Below are 24,661 nucleotides of genomic sequence, written 5' to 3'. Positions count from 1 at the left end.
AAAGAAAAAGAAAAAAGAAATGCTGAAGAAGTACTTAGAGAGGTGAGGTGAGATGAAGACAGGCAAGGAAAGGCAAAAAAGAAAAAGGTAGTAAAGGGAAGGGGAAAAAAAAGGAAAAAGGTAAAGCAGTTGTAACTTTTCTTCTTGGGGTTTTCGTGGTGTTCAGACTTGTGAAATGTATCACAGCCTAACTGTTGACCTATTACAACTGCTTGAAGACCTCAGCCAAAAATTCTGATACTGATACAGCAACATATAATCTGTTCAATCTAAAAATAAAGACTGATACTTAGAAAATAGGGCAAGATTAATTTATTTACAAATATTTCAGCCAGTTATATTTTAGAGAAACTTTCGTTCTGAAGACTGAAGAAGAATAAAAACATAATTCAGAAATTTTTGATACACTGATCAGAAATTTTAGACACACTGATGCTTTGCTGTTCCTTGGAGGTATTTTTAGTGTTGGCTTTTCCTTTTCTGGAAGCTTCTAATGTAACAATACCTTACACCACAGTGCTGATACAGGGATCAGTGATTCATTAAAAGCTAATCCATGAGACATTAGGTTTACAAGTGTCACAGACACATTAGATTTGAGAACAAGGAGGAACACAGTGGTGAAAGGATTGTCAAATATACAGAGAATATCCCCGTGAGTGGGTACTGCCATTAGTTTTGCAAGAAAGCATTAGTTCTGAAAATTAATTTTGTATGTGTAATTACTGGAAACAGCTGTTTAGGAAGTGGTATTATAGCAAGTTAGACTGAAATCAGTCAAAAGACATTTTATTTATCTTTTGCCATTTGAGGTTTAAGCAGCACTCCTTATGTTTAGAAATCCCTACATCCGTAAAAAACCCACAAATATCACATATACCTAATCAGTCTAATAATTCGAATCAGTCTAATAACTCAGCTATCTTCACTTGCACACGATGTACACAGAGCTCTTCAGACTAACTCAGGGCTACTTCCTTCACTATGAATGCCAGTCAGGTATCTACAGGGTTTGATATAGTCTTTATAGAAAGAGAAAACGGCAGAAACTGCTTTACTTTTCCTCCATGGATAGTCGGTAAAGATTCTCGCCCAAGAACTCGAGCCGCTCCCTTTGCTCCAGGTCCTGGTACAGGCCCTTGGGCACCTTGCTCAGGCCGTACACCAGGCCGAACAGGCAGCCGGCGATGGACCCGGTAGCCGCGCTCTCCCCTGCAGGTTTAAGCACAATTGCAGTGGTCTTTTAGTGTCACCTTCACATACACAACCAAAAACTCCACTGAGCAGAGAAGGGAGCATTCCACACTGACGGAGCTCAGTGGGAGCGTGTTGGGTCAGTCCTAAAGGCTGAGGATGCCTAAGTAAGACAGTGATGCCAAGGCAAGCACATGGAGATGCCACTGTGGTGTGTACTACTGGTCTGGGAGTTCACTTTGTTTCTGAAAAATCTACCCCAGCACAGCAGCTCTTGCAGGTTGCTAGCCATTGCTAAGGACAAAGGGAACAATAGTTGTAGGGGTGTTTAGTATACAATAGAGGTCTTGGACTGGCGAGTGCCCCTTCCCTCCGCACAGCACAGCGCTGCGCAGGCTCTAAAACACCCAGCCTTGCTGAGAAGCGCTGATGCTCTGCACATGCAGTGCTTGTGGGTTTGTGCCTGCCAGGGTCTGCACTGGAGGACTGGGAACTCCCACCACTGTGTTGGGGCAGGTGAGAGACCCAGGGCCCCTGCAAAGGGCCCACACCCCATAGGGAGGGAGGGGGTGATTCAGGGCTGGGGTCCTACCCCCCCAGCTATGCTGGCCTTCCCAGCAAGATGCATCTGCTAATGAGAAAGTTCTCTCTCTCAAAGCTGTAGAAGTACTTCATGGTGTGCCTTCAAGTGCTGGATTTTATTTGGCTGGCACTTGTTTGGTTGCTGTATTATTTTTCTTCCTTACTTGGTTTCATTACAAGAAGCTAAAAGGGTTGTTTGTTTTGGGTTTTTTTTTTTTTTTTTTTTGCCAGAGGTGCTTGTGTTCTGTAAGCCCTTTAGCAAGCCGTGCTGGAGTTACTCCTCAAGCACCTCTGGCAGAATCATGAGATGTAGATGGAGCGACATTTGAAAAGTGCTGTCAGCGGCTTGTGCGGCAGCAGCTGCCACAAGAATGGGGTTTAGAGGCTAAAACCAGAGGTGAGAATGTTACAGACAGCACGGCAGATTGGCCAACAGAGGCGGCTGGCAGCCAGGAGGGCTCTCTGCCGGCCCTGGCGAGGGAGCAGGGGTGGGAAGCACAGGGGCCCTCACCTCCGTGGAACATGGAGCGGTTACAGAGCTCTGTCCAGTCCCCGCCGCAGCCCATCAGGGCGTCGTACGCGATCATGGGCGCGTCGTGGCCTCGCCTTCCCCCGCGGCCTTCGGAGCTCCACCTCCTGTACGTCTGTGGGGAGACAGACAGCGCTGTCAGCGCGGGGCCCCCGAGCCGGGGCTGGCGCTTTGGCCGCGGCGGGCCGGCGTCTCCTCTGCTGGGCGGGAACGGCGCTCTGGGCTGGGAAAGGGCGGCGCGGGCTGAGCTGGGCTCCGCTGGGGCGGCCGGGGACGAGGCACAGCCTCCGCTGCAGCCGCCCCGGTGGAGCCGGAGGCGCCGCGACCAGCCTGCAGTCCCGCGTAATGCACCGAGCTCTTGGCGGGCCACGAGGCTGGTTTAAGCGAGCCAAACTTGCCAGAAAGTAGATCAAGATTTCAAGTTCACATCCTAGAAATTCCTTATCGTACAAAAAATTAAGGTTGGTAAGGACATACTTCGTCAGTCCTCTTCCTGCCTCTGGGAATATTTTCAACTCCCCTTGCCACACGTTTGCAAATTTTTCAATTGGCCAAGTTTTCATGGGGGGTGAAAATGTTCTGATCCAGTAAATTCTTTAGGGCCTTGGTTTCAGACTATGTAATTGAAGCCCCTTTCTCTTTTTCTTGCCAAGCCTTTTCTCTCCTCTTCTAAAAACACTTGTTGAACAAAAGGGAAAACAGTTTGAAAATGTAAGAAACAGTTCTTCCCCAGAAGGAGGAAGAAGAACTCCAAACCCACGGTGAGGTTTGCAAAGGAAAATTGGATTTTCTCTAGAGCAGGTACTTCCAGCCCCAAATCCCCAAATTACCTTAACACTAATAAATCTATAGTTAAAAAAAGACCTTCCTATTAAGAAATGGGCAGCTTTATTTCCTGAAGTTTAACTTACATCATGGGATGTTCAGTGTTGCTGGTTGGCTGGATCTTGGCTTCTGCAACATGTATGAAGAGTTTACATTTCTCTCTATTCATTTTCACCTGAGCTGTTTCATTCTTGGTTGAGGTTTATCTACACATCCATCAAACACAGTAGAGTCGGACTACAGCTTCACTCTGCTGCTTTCTTTCTTTTTAACAATTTAGAGAGGTTATTTATGCCTTTATGCTATTCTCTTGCCCCATTTTTTTCATATTTCCAGCCCTATTGCTGCAGTTTGGATGCTGGTGGAGCAGCACAGACACACATGCAATGCTACCAAAGGCAGGAGGGCTCAGCACGGAGGGGATGTTCTAGGTGTGCAGCCAGGCAGCTCCAGTGTTGCTCCAGCTATTCCTCCTCATCCCTGGTGCTCTGCACACAACCGATGTCATCTGGCCTTGCTGAAACAGCCTTATATTGGGGATAGCTGTCCTAGGACTGAACCTGGCAGGTATTAACTGCCCCAAGGCAGCACTTCCCAAACTGCTTCCTTCTCCTTTCAGCTCCAGCGCCTTTGTGCAGCCCTGTGCTGTGCTGTGGCACCAGCCCAGATTGCCTTGGGTGGGCCAGCAAGGACCTAGAGCTTGGATGGGGTGCCAGCATGCACTCTCCTGCTGAAGGCAGTGAGCTGCTGCCAAGCCCAGGAGGTAATTCACATGTCCCCTCCTTGCTGTCAACCCCTGCTGCCAGTGATTACAGCTGCCTCTGACTTCCTCACCCTTCAGGAGCTGACCTGCTGCTGGCTAGCACTCCTTTTCCATTCTTGTTTTTGGTTTTTTTTCCCCCTCCTTTCTGCCAGGCAATGATCTCTGCCTGGTGGAGGAGTTTGAGGGTCAAGCACCATTTTTCTTTCTTGTTCATCAAAATAAACAGCTCAGTAGGCCAAAATAGTTGGGCTAGGATAATGAAGGTAAATTTTGCTTCTGTATTAGGAATTCATACAGTTCTCTCTTGAAGTGGTCATTGGAAATTACTGCTTGGTTTAATCTCTTCTAAAGCTTTGCTGAGACTCTAGTAGTACTGGAAGGAATATAAAAGTAGTAACGAATTCATGGGACTAAATTAGTAAAATAAACCTGGAAGGGAATCTATTCTTTATATTAAGAGTGAGCAATTTCTTTTTAACCGCAGTCAATCAGATTTCCACCCGCACCTTTCATTGCACAGAATATCACCTAAAATACACAAAGTGACTTCTCAGCATAGGATTATGCTTAAATAGTCTGGAAAAAAGGGATTGATTTATGGCAAAAGGTGACAAGAACCACATACTTATTGCTTAGCTGCTAAGTGGAGAGCTTTGGGGGGGTGCCAGCCCCTATCAGATAGCTGTAAACAGCAGGGAAGGAGACACATTATTTCTCTCAAGTTAAGAAGATATAACCAACAAAGAAAAGATCATGTACATTATAAAATTGTATCTCCTGGAATGTGGTGAAACACCATCTCTCAAGACACTTAAAACTAGCTTGGCACAGCCCAAGTTGGCAGTGAATCAACCACTTGGGATGTCTGTCTTCTGCTCGAAGGACCAAAAAATCATAGACTGGTTTGGGTTGGAAGGGACCTTTAAAGACCGCTGAGTTCAAATGCCCTGCCAGGGGCCAGGACACCCTCCACTAAACATGACCAAATCCAGCTTCTAACACCTGGGGATATTTTTGTAGGGATCTGGCCACAGCTCCGTTAGGCTTTAATGAGAGGCCCAGGCAGGACATTTGCCTTTTCCACGCTCAGATTGCCATGGCCCATGTTTTGTACCTGCTCTGGGTACCAGACCATTAAGCCTGCCTCTCTGCACTGTTTTCTCTCATTGCAGCAAACCCAGGATTGGTGGTAACTGCTTATTTTTTAAGCTAACATGTACCTGAGTCGAGGATAGACGTTATTTCTTTCTTGAAATTCCAGGGGAAAAAAATCCTGACTACTCTGGCAGTGGAATTAGTTGAAAAATAGTGGTGCATCTCTCTGAAAATACCTCTCTCAGAGCTATCCCAAGAATTTTTGGAAGTTGCAGTTACCTTTTCTCTCTCCTCTGCATCATAGTTGGCTGGAAAGACAGGTTGATTCTGATTTTCCTCATTGATTTCTCTCTCCTCCAAATAAAACTGCCACTTGGCTTCAAAGTAAAACCAGTGTTCTTGATATTCTGAAGGCAAAAGAATTAATGATGTAGTATTTCATTTCGAGAACATTTTCAGTTCTACTTTAACATATTTTAAGGATAATGACAGTATTGACTGAAATGAAACCCCAGGTATTTTACAGAAACATACTGCATATATACTAAATATGTATGGAGTGGGACATCTAATTGAAAACAGAGGAGGCAATGAAGAAAATACTTTCAGAATTTTGTGTTATTTTAATGTAATTTAAGATATATCAAGATGAAACTTTACAAGAATTTGCTGAAGAGCACTCCAAGGAAAAGTTAAGAGTCAACAAAAAGAAAATGATCAATTCTTTGCCAGTTTTTGTTCCTTTACTATGATTAAAGAACATTGAAAATGCTTCCACGTCCTGAATACAATTTGGCATTTACATCAGTTATCAATTTTTAATTGCATAAATTCTCCAGTATTTGTGTTTTATTTTCTTTGCATTTATTGTGCAATCATTCAGGAAAAAACAGATAGGAAAGTCCAGAATTCCCATTGGCAGATATTATAGTACATATCAAATGCAGCAAAGAGATAAATAATACACACATCTGCTATCTGTGCCCATAGAAATAAGCCCTTTTAAATAACCATATGTCTTTCTCCTTTTTTTCTGTCACTTTGGGAAGTGATCTCTAATCATGCTTAATATTCCCCATGTAAATAAACTTATTAAACTTAGTTTATTTTCAAGCCAATGCTCTTGTTCACCCTTTTTATAAAGGCTTAAAAAGGCACCCAAGTCAGTCTCACTGGGCTGTTATGCACATACACATGCACCTGCCTGCAGAGCTGAGGCCTGAGGGAAACCCTGCCTGGCAAGCTGAGGGGGATAAGGGGTTAGAGAACAGTGAGGTGGCCCAGACGACTAAGTATGCCAAGCCAAACTAGCAATTTGGGGTGGGACTATGGGTGTAAAATAAAATTTAACATTCCCACTTTTTCCCTCTCTTCTGCTTGGCTTCTCAGTAGTGTGTGCTGCAAGTGGCTGAGAAGCACACACACAACCAAACCATTCACCTGAAGGATGTAATCTGATTTTGCTTCTTTTCCTAAAATGCCACAGTGATGACTCTCTTTGGCAATTAAGATCTTTAAGTGGAGGCTTTAAAAAAAAAAAAATCCAAGCTGCTTTGTAGGACCTGATACTTTCACAAAGTTGTCAGCTGCCAGTGTCCCAGTCCCAGACAGTGATGGGCATTCGACCATATGCCTGAGACACCTGGAAATGTCAGCTGCCCTTTTTCTGAGTCTATGACCCACTTTGGCCTCATTTCAAGGAAACCATTCACCCAAACCCTAAAAAGGGGAGATGTTTACAAAAACAGAGTGAAAGGACTTTTATGGCCATCAGGCCAAAGAGAGCATCTAGATTTATCTAGAGCATCTAGAGGAAAACAAATGTAAGCAAAGCAAATGTAAGCTATCAACACCCACTGCAGCAGCTGGTTATGACAGTTTTTAGAAGTGTGAGTGACCTGACAGATCTCTTTCTTTTTTGTTGGCTTTTTGTTTGTTTGTGTGCTTTTTTTCCCTAATTCCCCCATGACAATAAATGCCTCATAAAGGCCTCAAAAATGAATGTTTTCTATGTAGCACCTTAACAAGCAAGGTGCTTGTTCCACAGTTTCAGAAATAGAGGGATCAAACAGCTGAAGGAAATTTTTGTTGGGTGGACCTGTAGCATGGTCCTGTAGCATGTAGAATCCCATGCCACTAACCCTAGCAAGGGTCTGCACCATCCCTTGAGCCCAGCTGAGCTGATGGTCACATTCAGGTCCATGGAACTGCAACTGGATATCAGAGAGGGGTGTAGAGTTGAACCCTCTGTGACATGGGTAACAAGCTCTCTGTTTGCTATCCATGGTGGATAATATAGCTAAATTAGGATTTTCTAAAACTGGAGGACTCTGTTTGGCAGGATTTCTTTGCAGTGCATCTCAGCAGCCAAGGAGCTTAACTTTAATGCAGGACACTTTTCCCGCTACCAAAATAGGATGAAGCTCAACAATACGGGCACTGGCTGGAGGGCATGCCTCAGGAGTCCAGCACACATACCTCCACACTGAGGGGTCCTGCTGGGGTGGAGTGACAGGGACCTGCTGCAAAGCCACTCAGAGAGACGCTCAATCACATTAATCCTGCACCTGCTCCTCATGGGTCTCTGCTAAAAAAATCCTGGTGTGCAATGAGGCACAGATGAAAATGCAGGGTCTTTGAGAAAGCCTTCCTGGGGCTCCTTTCAGATTTTAAAGCAGCAGCTTTTCTTCAGGGGTAAGTTTTAATTTCTGAGTGCTCTTGAGTAAAGGTTTCTATTGAATTCAGTCTTTCTCAAAAGCTGTCCTTTAATCTCTTTCCTTGATGTTTCAATGTAATGGTACTCATCTGTCCATGGCAGGTCTCACCAGTACAGACATCACTTCCTGGCAAGAGGGGACCAAAGTACCTTTGCCCCAAAGACCACATGCATAGCAATAATAAAGTAGTAGCATCAAGTTCAGTAGCTGGGTGACACTGTTGTTTAAAACGAGGATACGACAGGTTGTATCTTAAATATTTGTTCAGAAAAGCAAACAAGTCAAATCTGAATTGTAGTCAAAAGCTAACTCTTGCTCAGGAGGCATCTGCAGGTCAAATTTTCCTGGCAGGATGAGGAGTGTCAGTGGTTTTTCTTCTGGAAGATGTTGAACTGCACTAATTGATGGAAGGCAGCTGAATAATTAATCTCAGCAGTCAGTTTGCCTAATAACCTGCTAAATATAATTTCCTTCCTCACCCTTGCCCAGCAATCTCTGAAGATTCCCTAAAAATAAAACTGTGCAGTACGGCACGGTCATTGCTATCTTGCTTTGTATTTTTGCCACCAATACACCAGGCAACCAACTGCTGGTAGAAGAAGGTGGCACCACCTGTGAAGAGCTTACTTCTCTGAGCAGAGAAAGTGGGAGGACAACCTTTGGAGGGAGGAGAGGGGGAAAAGCAGCAAGATATAAAGAATAGGGAGCAACAATTCTTCAGTGCCTTTCCAGCTAAACGTAATTTTAAGAAAATAAAGTCTTGATCCAGACTTGGTACCTGCCATGTGACGAATGGTCTTCTTACAGTATTCTTCAGCCATCGGCACAACCTTCATCATCTCTCTTCCCCACTGCACAAGGGGTTTCCCTTGTATTGCATATGCCACAAAGAGAGCTGTGCAAAGGGACCCTAGAAAACCTGGAATTCGCAAATAACAAGGATTACCAGTGTGCATCTGTGCTGGTACCATCCTGTTTGTCCTTGTTTTCCTCATAAAATCACCAGTGGAATGTCTCATGGCTGTCAGGTAGATTAACAAATGTACACAACCCATCTCTGCCTGTTTGCGGCCTGACTTGTGGTATGTCGGGATTATTGGCTAATGAGTGCTGCCCATTGGTTTGCAACTTATCTCACATAGGAGAGAGCTTCTGTTCTCAGTGGTGTAATGTGATAGAAATTGAGGTAGGGCTCAAAAATAAACATCATCTACCAATGGGATACTGAAAATCTTCTAATTGAAGTCACATGAAATAATTGACTTGTACAAAGTGATTCAGTTACAAGCTATATCATCTTGTTCACAGCATTGTCCAGCCCAAGAGTGGTGGTTGCTAGATCTAACACTATTTCTGGCTCATTTGACTTTAAGGGAACAAACCCATGTCCTCTTAGAGGAAAGAAGAAATAGTCCAAGAAAGACATGCTGGTCTTCTATTTTGGTTACCAATATTTCAACATTTTAAATATGTTGATGGGCACTCAACACTTCCATGACACCAGAAACAATCAGCTCATTTCTTACTTTGCTTGCACTTTTGGCCTTTTGTCAAGGGCAAAAAACCAACCTGGTGCAGTGTGCAAAAGAAGCTTAAAAAAACCAGCCAGTCATTTAAATAAATCCCAGGTGAGCAAAGTATTGATGCAGGTGCTTCTCTTGGTGCATGGGTCCAAAAGTGTTCACTCATACATAGAGGTAATAATGAATTTTGTGTGTTTTGCTGAAGGTAAAACAAAATCATCTTAGGAGGTGACAAGTCCAGATGAGGTGATTGCTAATTCCCTCTGGTACAAGACCTGCAATACAAGACCTGCCAGGCCCAAGGCACATCCAGCTAGAGTCCTGAATATGTTTTCATAAAGAATAGATGCCAGTGTAGACCCAGACCAAAGGGTCTCACTCAGATAGACAGCATCTAGCCCAGATGCCACAAAGATCCTCACATTTACCATGAGGGACAGCAGGTTTAGTGTGAATCAAAAGGCTAGCAGGGGCAGTGGGACAACTCAGTCGGGGTAGCAGTGGCTGGGGTGTGCCCTGAAGGTTTTGTGGGGGCTGGCAGTCCTCTCCTGCCTGCTCCTCAGGCTGCCCATCCCCCTGTTGTTGTTGCCCTGCTCCCCCTGCCCAGGGCAGCCCTCACACAGCCTGCTGCTCCTCACTGGGGGAGAAAGCACACCCTGGCCAAGGTGTCTGCCTCTGCAAGACAGAGTGAACCCTGATGTGGTTTGGCTTCTCCATTCCCCAGAGCAACTAGGTTAGTTTTAGGAGCCACTTTAATTACACAGTTTGATTGATTTTGACAAGACAGCCTCTTTGCCTAGTCTCCTTTGAACCCACCGATATCCATGGACTTTGCAGCTGCCTGTAGCAGCGAGGTCTGAGGCTTCACTGTGCATAACATGGGGAAGTATTTTCTTTGTCTGCTTGTTTCAGTCCCAAATGATGCACTGGTTGGGTTTTCTGAGTCTGAGTTATGAGGATCATAACTGGCATTTCCCTCAAGCATTTCAGGATAGCAGTGAGGTGCATGTGGCCCTTTCACCCCACTCCTTCCTGCCTCCCTGCTGTGCCACTTGTTTCTTTTTCCAGCTGAAAACTCTTTCTGGATATAATTTCTCACTGTATGGAAGTTGTCTGACAACTTGGATGCTCCTTGCTGTCATTTTCTGGGTCTCATAAGCCCTTTTTAATATGATGGACACAGACTACAAGCAGTCTTATGGCTGCTAATGCACCACAGACTTTACATACCAGCCTAATTTTCTGCTTTGTTTTGAATCCCTTTCCCCTTATTTTATGGCATCCTGATGGCTTTTCTGACTGCTTCATAGTACTGAGTGTGTTGAATGTGTCACCATTCATTATGGTTTTATTTATTGCTGTTTGAAACAGACAGAATGAATACATGCTTACATAGCATAAAATTATCAAAATGACAAACCTGAATATTAAAACAACATTAAATCTTCTTATTTAGGTTTTGTTTAGAAAACATTTCAGATTGTATCCTAAAATATATGGAGTTAGGGTTTTTTGGCTTACTAGCTCTACCTACAGTGATTGGATATGACAAAACCTGCCAAGAGAAAAAAATGTTGTTATCCCCTGAACCATAAATTTGCATGATAACAGTGAGTCATCTAGAGATACATGAATCCTAAAATTTGATTAGGGCAACTAACATGAATGTGCTTTGGACAAGGCAGGTATTGTTTACATATTGGGATTTTAGAAGAGAAAACAACTATGCCTGAGGATGCTGTCGGCATAATATAAAAGCAAATGTATAAACCTATAGAAGTAATATACACACGTATGCATTGACCAAGCAAAGGTCAAACTGAGGCCTTGAAGCCTGCAAATCAGAGGTGGTTTAACCAGGGGAGTTCACAGGAGCCGTGTTAGTCCCTGCAGAAGAGGAAAGCTGCCTTAGGGGATGTCAGAGTGCAGGCATTACCTGTGGGATGGTTATGAGTCATTCGTCCACATTCAATGCTCACTTCAATAAGTGACTCCAGCCTTTCCGGCTTCCAGTATCGCATCCCTAAACACATGGCTTTTGTGGAAGCTCCAAATCCAGAACCTAAAGTAAAAGGATAACACCAAGCGTTTAAAAGGAGACTGATCTCACACAAATATGATAAAATGTGAGACAAGCACACTCCATTAATTCAGCTCATGTGTGGGAAGGGAACTTCTCAGGGAATGGGAGATTACCATGCAAAATGAGTTACAAGTTTTGAAAGTTTCTTGCGAGGAATTTTTTTCCTACATAGTCATTCTGGTTTTATAGGTATATCCCAACATAATCAAGTGCTATGAGGAGCACAGTGTGTTCAGAAAGCTGTGCACTCTCTTGTTCACAGGACTTGTTTGATCCAAGCTCTCATCCCATCTTCACTCATTTTTGGCTGACACTGCTGTTTTGCTTGCTCCAGGTACCCACACCAGAAACAGAACTTTGAGAAAGATACATTTCCACACACCCTTATTTTATAGTTGTAAGCACAAAATTAAAACACTTTGTATGAGCTTCACAATTCACCTTTCAATGTTTCATCCTGAAGAGCCTCACCAGTTTCTGCTACGTACAAAAATAATGTGTCCAAAAGAAACTAAAGGCTACCCAGCCAAATCCTACAAAGTTAGGCAATGTCAGAACTGAAGTTTCCCATGCAACCTGAAATTAGTGCTTGTTGTGCTACAGCCTACACTTACCGAGGTTAGTCTTGGGAACCTCCATCTCTGTGCAGCACAGAATTTATTTATTGAATTCAGAATTTCTTTTAATCCTTAGCACTGGGAGTGTGATCCTAGGTGTTCAACTTTTAAACACTTCATTAAGTGGAGTTAAACTTACTAATGAGTTTCTCTGCAGTACTTAGCACAGTAATTTTAGGATCCCAGAGAAGTTTTAATGAGCTTATCTTCACCAGGCACTAGTGTGAGGTGATTATCTCCTCTTTGCAGCTGGTGAGCCAATGCCCAAAAAAGCATTAACTCATTGCAGGCAACCACCTTGAGACTTCGGTTTTTCACAGTACTTGGCATTTTTCAGCACTGTCTTTGCTCAATCACACTTCCCAGTGACTTTGGGAATAGCTGGGAGCAATCAGCATTTCTCTTATCTTCTTAGTTCCTGGAAGATAAGAGGCATATTTATGCTACCTAATTTTAGCCTATGTGAACCTGAATTAGGAGCCCAATCTCCTTGTCTATCCCAGACAGGCAGCATGGAGAGAGGCTGTATGTCCCTTAGTGTGTATGATGGCATAGTAGGAACAACTCAGGGGCCAGAGTGAATTGAAGCAGCAGATGCAAAGGAGCCAGGGTCACAGCTTTCAGTCACTTATCTGCAGAAGGGCCCTCAGCTGCTCCACTGGGCAGCTAGTTTCATTTGTCTGCTGTGAGAGCAAAGCACCAGGGGCTCTTTTGGAGCACCTCTTGCCATTAAGTCTCATCCCAAGTGGCTTCAGCTCCGATGCCCTAAGATTATGAATGTGATCCAAGTGGGGTAGTGAAGGTGGCAGTGAGATCTACGTCAAGCCAAATTGAAGCCTGAGCCAAAAAACCATAAACCACCTACTGGCATTTCCAGGTGCAATATCTGAATTTCCCTGGTAGGAAAAGAGTTCTTCTCCCTGAGAGCAGGTATCCAGTAGCAGTTAAAACTGTCTGCCTATCCCACAGATCACACAGAAGCCACAAGAAAGAGTCAGGAAGGAAATCCAGTCTTCCAGGGCACCACTGAACTGGGAGAAAATATCTTCTCCTGCTTGCAAGACAAAACCCTTCATTAGACCATCTGCTGCCATAGAGTAGCAGATGAGATTCTTCACTATGAAAAGCTGTTTCCAAAGGAGAAACAGTCCATACTGGTTATCCAAGAGGGCAAGCTTTTGCACTACACAAAGCTGCTAATTAAATAACATCTCCCAGTGTATCCAAAGTAGAAGATGTACTACAGTAATCTGACTGCTGGTTTGGAGAAGCTTGTCTTTCCCACTTTGTTGCCTTCCAACAGTCTGGGAAGTTCCATTAAAACCTTCTGCAGATTTAGACAAGTAAACTTGGTAACAAAAATTTCCATCACATGGAGTAACATTAAACCCAGGCAGAGCTTCAGGGAGCTAACTCCCTTGTCTCTAGTGTACCATTGATTGTGTCCATAAGGACACAAAGGAGAGCAAGACTAGGCCAAGCAACAGGAGTGACATATGTGACAACGTAAGGACTGTCCTCCATGATCAGACCAAAGGTCAAGCCAACTCATCATGTCTGACAATGAAGAGGATACTTTAGAAAAAGTAAAAAGTACAATATCCCTTTGTTCTAACTAAGCTGCTGGCAAATTGTCTCCCTGATCCAGGAGGCACCTGGCTATTCATCTTTCTGCTTAAAAACTCTTGAAGGATTTCTCCTGGGTGAATTTGCCCAGCTCATTTTCAAACTCACATGAACTGTAGCATCTGCAAATTGGCCTTGGAAAATAGTTATGCAGCTTATGTAGATGTTGTGTGAAGAAGTCCTTTTTCTAGCTTGCTTTGAGGTCATGATCTCCTAGTTTCGTTTGAAGTCCCTAGTTGCTGTCCTGGAGGAGACAGTGAATTTTTGCTGTACTTATCCATGTTTCTCAGTTATTTTCCTTTTCATTCATGCACTACATTATTCTTTTTTAATATGTCATACCTCAGTGTGATTTTCTTCACTCTACACCTGTAGAATAACAAAGATTAGGGTAATGGCTGCTAAGCCCTGAAGAGGATGTGCCTTTTGTGACTACAGATCATTCTGCATCAAAACTTAGAGCCCAGCACCTTTATCTCCTGTGCATCTGCAGCTTAACCTTCTCTTCAACTTTCCCCTCAACTTTCTTCTGCATTTTAACTCACACTTTTCTCTCATGCTTCTCTGCCAATACTACCAGCAAAAAGTTCTCAAGTGCTTCCAGGAAGCCCAGAAGTTGTTTCCACAGCTGCAAATAAAGACCTGTTTGGATGCTGCACTCTCGGCCTGAAATACACATGATACAGGTAGAGCCCAGCTATTTGACCCACCATTTGACTGGCTTTTCACAGTGGCTCCAAAAGCAAATCTTTGGCTCAGGAGCTACTACCTTACTCAGAGTATGGTTCCAGTTCTACAACATCAATGATTCTCTTTTGAGCAATTCGAAGTTTTGGCAATGAATCAAAATATTTTTACCATTTCTCAGAAACAGCAGACTCATCTGTATCAAAATTTTAAATACTTACAGACAAGCAGAGGCAAACACTTAATGGAGAGAATTTTAGCCTTGTGCTAATCAATGTTGTAAATTGTAAACAAGCTCTTAAAATGGAAGGTGTTAGACAATCTTAGGCAGGTTTTCTGGTGGTCACAGGAATCTCACCAGCCTCTAACATAACCCAGGTATCTTCGCAACAAGTGTGTCAATGAGCATGATGTGAGGTGGCAGAGACACATAGGGCAGTTTGACTTAGGGATTCAGTGTGCTGACTAAACTCACAAGAATCTGAGCAGAGAGGTATCCATAAGCAATGCAAAATTACCTAAGATAAGTCTATGAAGGCTGGCACATGAATTATTGCTGGAAGCAAGATAAGATAGAATGCCCACAGCAAATCAGCCTTTTGGTTCCAGCCCATCCAAAATATAATCTGACTGCTAGGCATTCAATCACAGGCATTCAATCATGGGCATTCAATGCCCATGGCATGTTTTTGCCTCAAGAAGAATTTTGTGCAAATTCAATTAGAAGTTAATTATGTCCATAGCAGTGCTGGGTCCTATAGAAGACAGAACATCTCCACTTCAGGTCGCTGGTTCTCCTGCTCTCAGGGTGAAAAAAAGGCTTTCTGAAATGTTCTGGATGTTTATTTGTCAGACCAGATGGAGAAGGTGGCTTTTAGCTGCCACATCTCAAGGCAGGAATTAATTTTTGATTCTTCTAGCCCAGAGTATCCCCAAAGCAGATAGTCCATCATGGAAAGCTGGGGAGGTAGAAGGCTGAAAGAAGAGAAGTAGCTCCAACTCTGCAGTGGACCGGGAAACAGCTATACTCAACTGCTTGTCGAACAACGTTAAGAGCTACTTGTTCACAGCAGCTCCCACAATTATTTTCACCAAATTTTGTCCACTGTTAGTCACAAAACACATGACACTGCCAAAGGGGCGCTTTCTCAGATCTGGCTGGCTGATAGCAGGGTGGGAAGGACACACCCTTTTCACTCCTAGCAGCTGTTGTGAGGAGCGGGGGGGACAAGTGAGAGATGATTTTTTTTGTCAAACTGGCTGCAGAGACCCAGAAATAGCTGTGGCATTGTGCCACCGGGTCTTTGCCGTGGTGTTGCATTAATACACAGTTCAGTTGAGGCAGTGCGCTCTGCAGTGGCTGGGTGTCACCAACACAGCCAGCACCACTGTGAGCTGATACCGTTTTTTGGCTGGCTGGGGCTCCCTCCCCTGATAATGGAGCCTCTACAGGCTTCCAAGACTAATTGCACTGCGTGTGTATGTGTGTGCACATCGCTGCGTGCACGTTATTTAACTTGAAGTGGAAATTTTATTCATTGTAAAAGTAAATGATGATAAAGGGAAAAAAAGAGAGGGTCAGGTGTAGGTAAACCAGGCTAGGAGTATGAGGGATTATCAACAAAACAATCATAGTTGTTCTCAGGGCATCCAAAGGGAGAAAAGTCACTGCTTTCCCTTCAGTGAACATGTTGGTGCTGAGAGCAATTTACAGGCTTGGCATTTTGTTTCAGATCTGGTGTCACTGAAAAGATCCAAGTCTACAAACATTTAAAGGAAAAATGGCAGAAAATATTTCTTAAAATAACCATTAAACTCAAGGACAAAAATCTGGACCCTGAGGCACAGAGCCAAGGACAAAGTCTCTTTAAATAGATGTTAAAGAGGGAGGGGTTTGCTTACAAGAGGACACAGTGCCCTACAGAAGGAATTCTTGGCAGATCTCTTGTCATCCTCCGGAGAACATGGAAACGTTTCAGGGGTAGTGGCCTTTGATGTCAGGGGGGAAAAGGAAACAATTTCCATATAGCCACAAACACCGAGAGCATGCATTATTCTACCCAGGCCCTCTAAAGGAAAGCAGTACCGTACCCTTTTCGTTGAAGGGCGTGTGCCAGGCGAGGAGGTGGTTGTCTGGTTTTAACTCCCTGCAGCCTTCGATGGTGGCGGGGTCCGGCCGCCTGCCCGACAGCTTGTCCACGGCGTCCACGTAGCGCTTCACCAGCTCGCGGTACAGGTCTTCTAGACACCAGTAATCTGCTCAGAGGAGGGCAGAGAAGGTTGCTGTATGGAGGCAGAAGAGCAAAAAACCACAGCAAACATGCAAGCGAGCTCACTGTGCATTTGAGAAATGTTCCTTTTTCCACTTCGAATATACCAAGTTGTGTTTCTGGTGCCACTGTCACATTTTTACACAGCATGACAGAAGGCTGGAGGGAGAATGGTCTTGACTCTCAGTTCTCATCTTTCTCTTCTTTCCTTTCCATGTTTAATTCCTTCACCAAAATGATGACACTTTCTGTTAATCAACAGTAGGTGCTGAGGGCCTTTATTTAAGCTCAATTGGTGTGAAGTCATTACAGAGATGATCAACTGTTGGGTGACAGCGTGGCTGCCATGGGGTCTGGATAAAGCCAACTGTGCCTGGCTGAGCCCCTGCCTTTACAGATGTGAATCCAATTTAAAAATGAAAGCTTTTTTTTCTTTCTTTCTTTCTTTCTTTATTTTAATTATCACATTACAGAATCACTTTAAGAGGTATGTATGACTAGACACAAACGCAAACTATCAACTTCCTTTTTAAAATCTGTATGTTATATGTATTTTGTCTAAAATTTGTAGATATTTCATGCAAGGATCCAAATATATTATAATATCATGAACAGTGAGGTTTTAAAAGAAATAGTAAAAAAATCAGTAAGAGTAGTAAATCCCTACTGCCTGAAGGCAGTTTCCAGCACATAAATTTCTCTCTGTAATAAGTTCACTAACAATATCTGTTTATAGATTATTTTTACCAAGTCCTACAGTCTTGCTTAAGGAGGAACCTTCCCCCTCTTAAACACAGACTGTTTCTTCAGTATTGCTGCTTCTCTTGGCTGGTGTTGTCTGTTGTTGGTCTTGAAGAGTCCTGCCCTTGACTTGTGTCAAGGAAAACCTTCCACTGGCATCCATTACAGCTGTGTAATCAGTGCAAACACAGGCCAAAGGGATTTATCCACTTACATATTCTCTACATACTTAGAGAAGCCCCATTTAATACTTGCTTAGTTGCTCAGGTTGAATGACACAGCAGGGGAAGTTCTTGGAAAAATACCTTCATTTTGTCAGAGATGGTGAATTCTGGAAACCCACAATTTATTTTAAGAGAAAGTTCAGAATCCCAGAAGCAAGAGACATTCTGAAGCACCAGTTAATGGAGGCAGACAAAAAAGATGAAGGGGTAGAACAAGATTCCTCTTCTTTCACATAAAATAATACCCTACCAGTTACACTGGCCATCCCAGTGTGTAATCCTAAAGAAACAAGACACTTTAAAGCTGCCAGGTCTTTCCAGATTTAGGAGTCAGGTGTCACAGTTTATCCAGACAGGAGCCAGGAGCAGGGCTTACTGCCTGGCAGCTCCTGCAGAAACCTTGTCCACAGAGTCCCTGTGGTCCAGCACCTCCAGGCTGTTCAAGCCCACCATGGTTCCCATGCCTGGGACCAGATTGCTGTCTCAGCCATCAGTAGGACAGGTTCTTTCTTTGGAAATGAACTTATTTTTTTTTAACCCATGTGTAAGCAAAAGAGGAAAATGATGATGCTTTTGTTGTTACAGAGATAGTTTTCCTGGATTTGATGATGCTGTCCTTGTCCCTCCCTTATAGGACAGATTCATCCAGGAAGCAGATGTTTTGTCTATCATTCATTGTCAGATGAACCTTTCAGTCAGGGCACATGGTGGCTTTGGGGAGCACCAGCTCAGTCTGCGGCAGTGCCCACAGTCCCGGTTGTTTGTGGTCATGATCCTCCTGGGATGTTCTCCGTGCAGCTGCCAAAGTGCTGGCCACAATCCCTTCCCCAGGTGAGAACTGCCTTTGTCTCAACACAAGCCTGCATCTCACGCTTGGCTGCTGCCTCAGCCTCAGGCTGGGAGCTCCCCCGAGGGCAGTGCCCTGACAATGACAACGGGACTTCATGGCTTTTAGCCTGGGCACGTTTGTCCCAGTCTACAAGTATCCCACAACTGCCCGCAGGTGAGTGGCTGGGGAATGGGGGAATGCTGTGGCCAGCAGGCAGCCAGCCAGGCAAACAGGATGTGCAGGGCAGTGAACCAGATGGTTTTGTTGCTTATTTCCCCTCTTTTTTTCTTTTTTTTTTTTTTTTTTGGGGGGGGGGGGGGGGGCTGGGGTGGGGGTTGGTAACGTTCCAGTCACCCAATATATCCTTTAAAATCTGTTTCCACAGCAGTAAGGGCAGGTCCCCAGGGTTGCTGGCAGATGCCTTCAGCCTCACAGACGTTCACCTTCTTCAGCTTCACTCTGTTGACGTGGGTGATTTGGCACCTAGGCTGGGCCATGAGCAAGCCATGGGGCTTTTTTGCATTCCCCCTTGTCAGGAGGAGACACTGCTGCCGGCAGGAGAGGTTCTTGTTTCCCTTGTGGGAAGCAGGGAGAAGGACTCGTTTTATCCCACTCACCAATGTTGCTGTGAAATGAGGATTTTTTTACCAAAATTCCCTACTTCATCTTGCTGTTTCCTCTCCAGCCCATGAAAGCACCTTTTTAAAATGCTTGTCTGAACAGATCAAAGAAATGAGAATGTAGGATAAACAGAGTCAATGGAAACAGTAGCTAAAACTTTTTTCTTTAGAGCAATTTACAGGCTGCTATATTTAAGAAAAGAATTATTATTTTACTGTTGGTCTAACTGACTTGATTACCCAGAAGTTATGATTTTAGAGGGTTCAATAAGCAAGAAACATATGATACGTATTTAATCATAGCCTATATTCAGAAATATGCCAGTCATCTTTTTTCTTGATAGGCTGACATCTTGCCCTTATCTTTAGTGTATTAGCTACCCCTTAAACCATTGGTTAGCTAATAGCCAAGTATGAAGTGTCCTACACACTCTTCAACTGATCTCTACCTACTAAATTTAGAGCAGATTGGAAGTAGGCAGATAAAGGAGTGAAACACTAGCACAAAGGAAATCTCATTGATGTGAGGGATACTTAGCTACACTGGGAGCTTCTGCTACTGCTAGTTACGCGGTGTTATGAGTTTTAAGAAAAATCAGGAGTACTTGTACAGAGATTTTTAAAAAATTGAACCATTTTGAAGAGGCAAAATACTCTTGAGAGGTCACTGTCTTCTGGTGTGTTTTCTATGATCTTGCCAGTCTCAGAACGCTCTAGTTTGATGAGTAAGGTGTCAATACAAACACTTCTCATCTTAAAAAGACTAACCCCAACTTAAGAAAAAACAAATGTTCTCTGTCATTGTGATTTTAGAAGACATCTTAATAACTTCCATAATTCTGACAGATTTCATTATAAATACAGTATCTTAGGATACTTTTTGGACCAATGACATGGAGCTCTCCTTATAAAACAAACAGGTTTTTGCAGATGCAACCCTTTGTCTGAGGAGCAGCAAAGAGGAGACAGCACTAGTGCTTTTAGCCTGAAAGAGGTACTAAGGTAACTCTACTCCAGCCTGGACACAAACAATGCACTCAGAAGAGTTCTTATCTGTTACAGAAGACTCTCTAGTGGCTATATTTTCCATTAATGTACTCCAGCACACAGATAGTCTACTTGACAATTATTTTTGTTATTCTGGACATGTGATATTTTAGTCTTTAAGCTTTAACCAACTGTACATCTCTAGGAAAAATACAGGAAAAGCCCCTCCACACTCCAGAAATTAAGACTCCCCCCGTTTGTGAGATGGTCACAGGATTGTGCCCATGGAGCAGCCAAACTAATGCACATTATCATTCACATAAACAGCATTTCTGACTCACTTTCCCATGATTTCCCCAACAATCAGGCTTATTCTAAGGAATGCAGCAGCTCGACAGCTCTGTTCCTCTGCAGGCTGCGTTCGCGATTCCCGCTGTACCTACCTGTGATGACAGCCTCAGCTGTAGCCATGTGCATGAGCGTGTTGTCACTTACTGGCCACTTGTCAGGAGAGAGCACCAGGTTCTCAAGCCCTCCAATTTCCTTCAGCTCCTGCTGGATTTTTGCACCTAAGGCATTGTTTTCGCGGGAGAAATTGCGATAACCGAGAGCATCCCCTACCCCAGCCAGAACAAGCGCAGCCTTAAATTTATCCATCCCTGAGACACTTTCAGCTTTCCTTTTGCCTGAGACAGCCACCGAATCTTGATCTTCCTTTGTTCCTTTGCCTTCAACTCAGCTCCCCCGACACTTTATATCAGCCATTGTGTCACACCAAGAGCTCTCTCTATAAGGCAAGGACTTCCTTTTCTGGCTCTGCAGATGCCATCTCTTGTCTGGGACCCGACAGAGAGGAAATATTTCATAACCCAGAGATTTTGCAGGGGCTTTGTTCAATGAAACTGTAAGAGCAGACCTGCAAAAGCCTTGTTTCTGCAACCCAGCTTAAAGCAAGCCAGAAGATCCTTAGCCCTACCCAGCCAAAGTAACTCTACACCCAGAAAAACAGATGCCTCCACGGGGGTGCTTATTTATTCAACAACTTGTAAATGAATATTTTTTTCTTCTGCCCATTTCTGATATGCTGAAGTCAGCCTCCCTCTCAGGGACCAGTCAGAAGTAAAGGCAATTATAAAAGCAGATTTCCAGGCTCTGTACACACTAGAAGGAGGGATTAAGCAGTAAGAAATCTAGTGAAATGCAGATGACCTCTCCCATTTCTAATTACGCCCCATGGAGATATTTTGTTAACAGTTTTCTTGTTCAGTTCCACCTAGTACAAGAATCTTCTACTAATTCACTGCACTCCTGGATAAACACTGAGCAAAACACCAGCTTCAGTTCCATGCCTCTTACTCCCTGGCAAAGAGTGACTTTTTCCTAAAGCTGAGGTCAGTCCACACTTGGATTCTGGAAGGAAACTATTTTGAAAGATGCATTGAAACGGCATCCTCTGAGTCTAATAAAATCCTGAAGACTCACAAATTACTACTACATTACAGACAGAAATAGAAATGTAAATATAGAGAGGTAAACAGAAAGAATTGATTGACTAGACTGTGATTTTGATAACTGATAGCAGGGGAAAGGTTTTTGTTTTCTTTGATGTTTTTCAGAGGGCAAAACTGATTGCTATTCAGATGGAAAAGGCCAGCAATGCAAGGGATGCATCATCCTAGCACCCAAAGCAACAAGCTAATAAACAATAAGTTAACCATGGTCTAAGTTATTGACCTGTGTAGAAATATCTCTGAACTTAATGGATTTTCAGGACACATAGAAGCATTGCCATGCCTGTTCTACATTAGAAGAGATAAAGTGCCCAAATGGTGCAAGTAGCTTCTTGTTAGTGCACTCTTGTTTTAAAGATTGGTATTGGTTAACAGAAACGCTGAAAAGGACACTGAGAGTGTGTTTCCATTTAACAGCTCCACACTGAAAAAGCCAAAAAAAAAAAAGGAGGACAATTATGCCTTAGGGATCAGAGGATATGCAGGGACAAGTATCAGTGGGGTACAGCCAGCCTGCTCTAGGGCTGGTGGATGCCAGCCCCACTGCCCTATGTGGGGCAGGAGGAACAGGCATCATCTCCCACAACCAGGGCATTTACGCAACAAGGAGGTAATCTTAGATTCACCCCTGCAGTCCGTGTTACCTCACGTTCCATGTGTCTGAAAACAAACACTAAAAATGGAAAACCAAGGCCAGGAGAGCTTACAGAACACACCAGGCAGAAGCACTGACGTTGATGTCTCTGTTACAGGTCCATCCACCCCTCTGTGGCACACACCTGTTCTCTATTGCTGCATGGCATCACAGTTTGCAGGCACGTGGGAATCTGAACTTGCAAAGCAAGGACAGGAGGAATCACCTGCTGAGGCACTGTGGTGAGCGAGTAAGGGCCTCATCAGATGGAAGGTTCCTCCCTGAAAATGAGCAGCTATTCTTAGTTTTCCATTTATCTTTTTCTTCTGAATGTGGCTGGCAAGTTGCACTGCCCTTTTGCCTCCCACAGACTTCACTCTGTTGCAATACACTTGGCTGCTCAGAACACAGCCCAAATTAGGAATAAGGCTCTGATAAAAACCCAGAGAAAATTTCAGAGAAGTTCTATTTTTCAACTCTGTGAAACAGAACATGCAGCAAAGACACTTTTATTTAATTTTTTAATTACACATGATCTCCTTTTCATGTGGTACTCCAGCTACTGTGAACTTTCTGGGCAGAGGTAGGCTAGACACACTAAACTACCCCTACTCCTCACAAAGGAGACAATTATTTGTAAAATATCATACCTACATGTCCTAAACAGAGATAAAAGACAGTAATTCCATGAAGATGGCTAACTATTACAATAGAAAAAAAAACCAAAAACAAACCCAAACCTGAGCAGAGCTGGCAGAACTATTTGTTAAGTCATATTAAAATGCATCTTTGGTGTCTTTTCATTTGTCTACATACGACAGCTTTCAGATGGGGAGAATCCATAAAAAAAGGAATGGGAAGGCAGGACAGAGAAAAAAGGCTTGTCTGTTATGGGTGACAACAAACTGATGTTTCAGCTCAACTGCATTTGAAACCCGAGGTGAGAACATGAAAGCAGCCTTTGGCAAACGTGGCTGCTCCTGCCTCCTCCAGCAGAGGGAAGTGCGTGGATGGGCTCCAGGACAGAGCCCATGCACGCTACAGGCGCTGAGCTCTGCTCTGAATCAAGGAACTGGCAATTGGAGCTGGACTGACGCCGTGCCCACACAAGCCCTTTTTAAGTTAAAAGAGGACTACACCCCAAGTGCTTCCCGCATGAGTGAGTGAGTGATCCTTTGCCATTCAAAGACACTTGGCAGAGAGATGCACTTGATTCCAAGTTCACCCATCCAAAGGACACAGAGCCACGTCCTGGAAAAGAAAGGTTGATACCAGATGGGTGCCAGACTTCTGTCACAGCTGCATTTTTACAACTCTTGAAGTGAAGGATTTTAGTCGAGCATCAGGATCATTCCTTTACAACACCTTCATTGAGGTCTAGGAAAAAAATGAACTGGCTTTACTCAATTCTTTGACAATGGAGATGAATTATTTCTATACAGCTTTAAACCACTGCCTCGAAGGAAAAGAAAAATCCTTTAACACCACAGGATGGACTTCTTCTTTACTGTCTTGATAGAAAGCTGAGGTCATGACATGAAGCCTTATAGGGTTTGCCAAACAATAGAATACTTCACTGCTTAGAAAAGGAGGCACAAAAAAACCCCCATGGGAATTGGTCAAGTATGTGCACCAACAAGAGGAGGTATCCCAATACGCAATCAAAATGTGAATGCCCCTTAACTTCCCCAGCCCATCTCATTAAGAGGTGAACATTGCACCCACTTGTCTCAAATACAGTATTTTTTGCATGTGGTTGTAGTTTCAGCTGCAGAGCCCTCTCTCAACAGTTTAGAACAAAAAAGTTAATTTTAGAGGTGTGCCATCTAGTTCTACCCAGCAGACTGCAGATAACAAAAAGATCAGAAAACATGTTTTGCTGAACAGGTTTATGGTTGTAAAAACATTACACTTTTTCTCTTTCAGAAGGGCTTTGCCTTTTGGTGATTGAAATGCTGGTTGGCATCTGCTGAGGGAAGTTACTGGTGCTGATACTTTGAAGAAAGAAGGCTTGCCATGGTTCAAGTATCAACATCTGCAGATTCACTATCACAGGAAAAGGAAGACAAGACTTGTGCAAAACCAAAGCAGCCCGTGGTTGGTGAAAGTACTGGAGAAGGATGTCAGCTGGGTGAAGATAGAGGACAACTTATTTCTTTTGACTTAAACCTTCAGAAGAGAACTAACGATAGGTGAATGCATACCTCTGAAGGTCTTTGCACAGATTTCTGAGTGTGCTGCTTCTCCTACAGAGCTCAGAGCCAGGACTGAGCAGCACCTTCCTGCAATTACAGCTCCCATTGCCAGTACAAACTAATGGCACCAATTGCAGAGTCTGGTGACCGGCAGATACATGCAGAATACAGTACTGCACATAAACATGTCAAGCCTCTTAAAAGCTTAACGGTGACACAGATGACCAAACCAAACATTTATTAAGGCCATTTAAAAATTAATGAGTTACATTCTTACCCTCTTCTGGCTGATGGAGTAGTCACAAGAGAACCTAATAAATGAACCAGAAAACAACAACAAAAACCTCCCACTAGACCAAGACTTCCAAAGCAGAAAACTGAGAAGAACCATACAGACATCTCACGTGAC

The 24,661-nt window shown here is 43.6% G+C and overlaps 1 protein-coding gene across 1 annotated transcript; it reads right to left on the bottom strand.

Annotated features, from left to right (window-relative positions):
• Positions 1 to 306: 306 nt before the first annotated feature.
• Positions 307 to 20,711, bottom strand: ADPRHL1 (ADP-ribosylhydrolase like 1). Its single transcript, XM_066177501.1, has 7 exons — positions 20,356 to 20,711; positions 16,333 to 16,497; positions 11,165 to 11,290; positions 8,484 to 8,624; positions 5,268 to 5,395; positions 2,288 to 2,420; positions 307 to 1,212 (listed from the first exon to the last, which is right to left on the bottom strand). Exons 1-7 carry the CDS (start codon positions 20,567 to 20,569, stop codon positions 1,055 to 1,057), a joined length of 1,065 nt encoding a protein of 354 aa, XP_066033598.1. The 5' UTR covers positions 20,570 to 20,711; the 3' UTR covers positions 307 to 1,054.
• Positions 20,712 to 24,661: the final 3,950 nt, after the last annotated feature.

The sequence above is a fragment of the Chamaea fasciata genome, unplaced genomic scaffold (genome assembly GCF_029207755.1).
Source record: "Chamaea fasciata isolate MVZ Bird 193981 ecotype frontalis unplaced genomic scaffold, bChaFas1.0.hap1 SCAF_2, whole genome shotgun sequence".
NCBI lineage: Eukaryota > Metazoa > Chordata > Aves > Passeriformes > Sylviidae > Chamaea > Chamaea fasciata.
The sequence above is the reverse complement of the archived record's forward strand: the minus strand, read 5'-3'. Positions and strand labels throughout refer to the sequence as shown.

What these genes read in the sequence shown, in the direction of transcription:
- ADPRHL1 (XM_066177501.1), bottom strand. Translation starts at nt 20,569, where the DNA reads ATGGATAAATTTAAGGCTGCGCTTGTTCTGGCTGGGGTAGGGGATGCT. An exon ending in GACCATTCGTCACATGGCAG is followed by an intron (nt 5,396 to 8,483) that starts GTACCAAGTCTG and finishes TTTTGCCTTCAG; the next exon opens with AATATCAAGAACACTGGTTT. An exon ending in CCGCTCCATGTTCCACGGAG is followed by an intron (nt 1,213 to 2,287) that starts GTGAGGGCCCCT and finishes TTAAACCTGCAG; the next exon opens with GGGAGAGCGCGGCTACCGGG.